The 4,928-nt window shown below is 37.3% G+C and overlaps 1 protein-coding gene across 1 annotated transcript; it reads left to right on the top strand.

Moving 5' to 3' along the window:
• The first annotated feature begins 4,178 nt into the window (after window positions 1-4,178).
• On the top strand, window positions 4,179-4,640 carry LOC148954925 (uncharacterized). Its single transcript, XM_089105606.1, has one exon. It carries the CDS (start codon window positions 4,179-4,181, stop codon window positions 4,638-4,640), a length of 462 nt encoding a protein of 153 aa, XP_088961732.1.
• Window positions 4,641-4,928: the final 288 nt, after the last annotated feature.

Genomic DNA, 4,928 nt, shown 5'->3' with positions numbered 1-4,928 from the left:
CATTTTATTTCTGCTTAGTTTTGGTTTAATGGAGTTCTTTACTTTTCTTTGAAAAACTTATTTGTGTCAAAAGTTTTTTTAAATTAATTTCTGTTCGTTTTTTTATTGACATAGTCTTTTTCATGGAAAAAGAAAATAATATTTGTATATCTTTTCGGTTTTCAAGCAGTTCGTGGTAACGTACTGTAAGTAAGGATCAACACTGCTCAATAGTAACCGAAACTCTTAAAAACAGAATTTTGATATCGATAAATATAAAAAAAGAATTGGCTTATTATGCTGATTCAAAATATATAAGATTCATTAAGCTTAGTGTTACTCATAAAAGGCTAAGAGCCTAAAAAAATTGCCTAATTTTCGAAAAAGGGGAGAAACACCCCTAAAAGTCAAGGAATCTTAATGTAAAGCGCGCCGTCTGATTCGGCGCATCAGAGAACCCTCTTTTAAAGGTTTCAAGCTCCTATATGCAAAAACGTGGAATTTTATTGTTTTTTTGTCAGAAGAAAGATCATGGATGCGTGTTATTTTGTTTTTTTCTTTTTTCCAGGGCTGATCATATTGAACTAATGGTCCTAGAACACCAGGAGAAAGCTTATTTGAACGGAAATTAAAAGTTATAGTGTACTTTATAAGTGACCGAAAAGATTGGAGGGCAAGTAGCCCCTCCCATGTCCCTTTTCCCCCAAAATCGTCCGATCAAAATTTTTAGATAACCGTTTAGCATAGCATAGCATAGAATTTGTTTAGCATAGTTGAAAAGTCCGAAAAATTATGCCTTTGAAGACAAAATATCCTCCCCCCAACACCCCCAGGGGATAGGTCTTTAAATTATAAATTATCCCATTGTTTACGTTTAGTATTTTGTTATTGGGAAGTATGCAGACATTTTTTGGGGGAAGGGTGATTTTGCGCTTGGGATTCGTTTCTATGGGGATAAGTTTCCGCGCGGAGGGAAATTTCAGGGGGCAAACTTTCCAGGGGAAATTTTCACACCGGGGAGATTTGACATAATTTCTATACGAAGTTCTTTTTATTTGTCTTACCTTGTTTTTGTCTATTCACTTTTGCACGTAAAGATGTTCCGAGGGAATTGTCCAAGGAAAATTTTCTGTGTGTTTTGATTCCCAGGAAATAATTCCACGTAAGGAGAGAGGGTATCTGGAGTGATCGGAGAAGCGAATGGAACTTAGAGTCTTTTTCCAATGAAAGCATGCTAAGGATAATTTTTCAGACTGAATCATGTTTCGTTTTGATCATTGATTGATGATAGTTCGTTTTGATTTAGTTCAAGTCCACCTAAATGTTCCTTGAAAGCTTCAACTTAATTGATTAAACTCCAAATTAAAGCTTATCAACCTTTCCTTAAGCATTGCTGATACGTCCTCTTAACAACGTGTGTGTTTCGATCTAGGTAAATACAATTTCAATATTGCCCAAAATTTTCGCCTTAATACTCTTTAGCTTTAGTAGCACTAGTAGCACCGATATGTATTAGTAGTAACAGAAGTAGTAGTACCAGTAGAATTAATAGTATTAGACTTAGTTTTAGTAGCAGTAGTAGTAGTAGTAGCAGTAGTAACAGTAACAGTAGTGGTAGTAGTAGTAGTATGAGCAGAAGCAGTAACATTAGGATGCAAACAATGTCTTTTGGTTAGTTCAACACTGTTCCTAAGATATTGCTGATATGCCCTTTTGGCAATCCGTATACAGACTTTGTGTTGTGATTCAGTTCACCTTCTCTCCTAAAAATTCTCTGAAAATCCCACCTTCATACCCTTAGGTATAGTTGCAATAGTAGGCACAGTAGTAGTGAATAGTAGTAGTATTAATAGTAATAGCACTAGTACTAGTAGCAGCAGAAGTATTAAAATATTGCCTTTTGGTCAGTTGAACATCCCTCTCATCAAGTTCTGGAATTTTCAACTTATATAATTAGCCATTGGCATGAAATTTCAGATACGTCCTTTTGATAACCGTATATTCATAGTTTTCTTGAAATTTTCATCTTAAGGCTCTTAGCCTTACAGGTAATTGCAATAGAACTATTAATTGGAGCAATAGTAATAGTAGCTGTAGAATTAGTAAATGTAGCAGTGTTAGTAGCACAAGTAAAACCGTGCACAAATTGCCTTTTGGTCAGTTGATCTTCCCCTTTAAGTATTCTCTGAAAGTTCCAACTTAATACCCAAACAAATTCTCAAGATACGCTCTTTTGACAACCTGAATAAACGTAGTGTCTTTTGATTTAGTTCAAATTTGCCCTAAATATTGTATCAAGTTTTCACCTTCGTAGACTTATAGAATGTACATGTTACCTTTTGGTCAGTTGAACGTCCCCCTCATGATGCCTCAGAAGTTTCCCCTTGATAGGGTGAACCGTTCCAAAAATATTGCTGATGTGTGTTACTTTGACCCCTTTTTGACGCCTTTTTCATCTTAATACTCTAAGTCTTACAAGCTGTTGCAATTGAAGTAGTAGTTAGAGTAGTTTAGTAGTAGTAGTAGCAGTATTAGTAAAAGTAGGAGTGGCAGTAGTGATAGTAGTGGAATGCACATATTATCTTTTTGTAAATTCATCTTCTTCTTTAAGCATTCTCTGGAAGTTCCAACTGAAAACCCAAAACCATTCTTGACCTACGCTTTTTTTACAATCTGCATGCACATTCTGTGTTTTGATGTAGTTCAAATTATCCCTCAATATTCCTTCAAATTTTCACTTTCATACGCATAGCCTTTATTTTACTAGAATCATAGCAGTAGTGGTAATCGTAGGAACAGTAGTAAAAGCAGTATTAACAACAGTAGCGGTAGGTATATGTTGCCTTTCGGCCAGTTGAACATCCCACTCATGATGATTCAGAAGTTTCCTCTTCATACGGGTAGTCGTTCCAAAAATATTGCTGATGTGCCCATATCAGCAATCTGTATGCACATAGCATGTTTTGATATAGTTGAACTTTTCCCTAAACGTTTCCTCAGATGTTTATTTTAATATCCTCAGCCTTGGTAGTACTCACTACAGAAGCAGCAATTTTAGCGGTAGTAGTGGTAGTAGTAGTAGTAGTAGTAGTAGTAGTGGCAGCAGTAGTAGTGGTGGTAGTGGTAGCAGTAGTAACAACGCGCAAATATTGTCTTTTGGCCTATTGATCATCCCCATTATCATTTCCTGAAAGTTCCTAATTAATATACTCAGTCACTCCTGAGTCACGCCCTTTCAAAACTTGTATACACATAACGTGTTTTAATTTAGTTCAACACTCCCCTCAACATTCCCTGAAAGGCTCACCTTAAGGCCCTGTGAATGTGTTTAATTCGGCCAAGCTATGGCTTTCTGTTTGGAATGACTGTGGCCGTCAGAGAGATGGCTTAGTAAATGACTTGAGGCTCCGTACGAAACGGAAATTGAGCAAGGAACTGAAAAACCCTAAGTTAACATTGATCCAGAAAAATGTACTCCGTATTGCTGAAGACCCCTCCAAACCTGGAAGTATAGCAAGCCTACCAAAGCCAAGAGTGCTAGTGTGCCTTGAAAGAAGTGGGATGAATATTTCGCGAGGGAGTTCAGTGCTCCCAACCAAAGCACTGAGGAGTTTTTTGAAAAACAGCTTGACCTTGTTCTTTCAATAAGACGAGATCTTTCCTGTTTGTGTCGCCAAGTGCTGTTCATTCTTTGATTCCGAAATTAAAGAAAAAAAATTTCTCTGGTGTTTTTTCTATTTCAGCTAGGCATCTGCAACTTGCAGTTTCTTTAGTCAAGCAACATTTAACGCTACTGTTTCAGATGATCCTTGTCCGTGGTGAGTCCCTTTACAATTTTTACATCGGACAAATAACTCCCATCCTTAAAAATGGCAAAAAAACGCTTCTCTCTGCAGTTCTTGTCGCCCCATTGCCGTTTCGTGTATTACTTTCAAGCTCTTTGAGTCATTTTTGATAAAAGACATTAAAGAAAATTGTTCCGCCCATCCTCGTCAGTTTGGGTACCAGTGCGGCTTAGGTAGAGCGTAGGCTCTCTTTCTGCTTATAAATGCGCTGAAGGATATTGAAAAAAGAGGTGATTATTGGTCTTGTGTGCACTCGATGTTGCAAGAGCTTTTGACTCTTGTATATTTTTGTAGGTTTTGCTTGAGGCCCATTTGAAAGGTACTGATACTGCGGTAATTACTTGTTTAAGATACATGTATAGAAATCTGAAGGCTGGAATTAAATATGGTAGTCAACTATTTCCAATTCTGAAAGGTGTACGCCAAGGAGCTCTGACTTCTCCGGTTTTGTTTAATAATTGTGTTACCTGTGCTCAGGACAAGTTGAACTTTACATTTATCTTCAAAGGAGTTGACCTTTCGTTAGTTACGTTTGCAGATGATTTACTGGACCTTTCCTGCACTTTCCAAGGATGCTCTTCAACTTTTGAGCTTCTCCAAGAAGAGTACGAACACATTTGTTTGAACTTTAATACTGATAAAACAGTTGTTCTACCATCCAACTATAAAGGGAATAGTAATTCAATAAGTATATCCGGTTCTGAGGTTCCTTTAGCTAGCAGCCTTACTTACTTGGGCATGCCTATTGGAGCAAACCTGAAAGAAACTGTAAACCTGGCAATGAAAAATTATGCTAGTAAGATCCGGGCTGCGTGAGCCTTCCTGGCTTCGAACGTGTCGTATCTGAGTAGTGCTCACCGTTTTCGGTTATATAATAGTCTAACAGTTCCTCCCTTACTTGCCCTTGCTCCTGTTTCGTCTTTTTTTAATTGTGGTAAGAGAAAGCAAGTTCACCGCCTTTATGTTAAATTTGCAAAGTATTTACTGGAACTTCCAACTTGGGCAAGTAACTCTTTTCTGCAAAGAAAGTATTAACTGGTAAACCCAGCTCGGGTTAATAAGAAGCTTATTTGTGATTTCTCTACTGAATGCCAGAAAGTCTTC

Source organism: Artemia sp. Qi Xiang Cuo, chromosome 2 (assembly GCF_049724085.1).
Source record: "Artemia sp. Qi Xiang Cuo chromosome 2, ASM4972408v1, whole genome shotgun sequence".
Lineage (NCBI taxonomy): Eukaryota > Metazoa > Arthropoda > Branchiopoda > Anostraca > Artemiidae > Artemia > Artemia sp. Qi Xiang Cuo.
The sequence above is the reverse complement of the archived record's forward strand: the minus strand, read 5'-3'. Positions and strand labels throughout refer to the sequence as shown.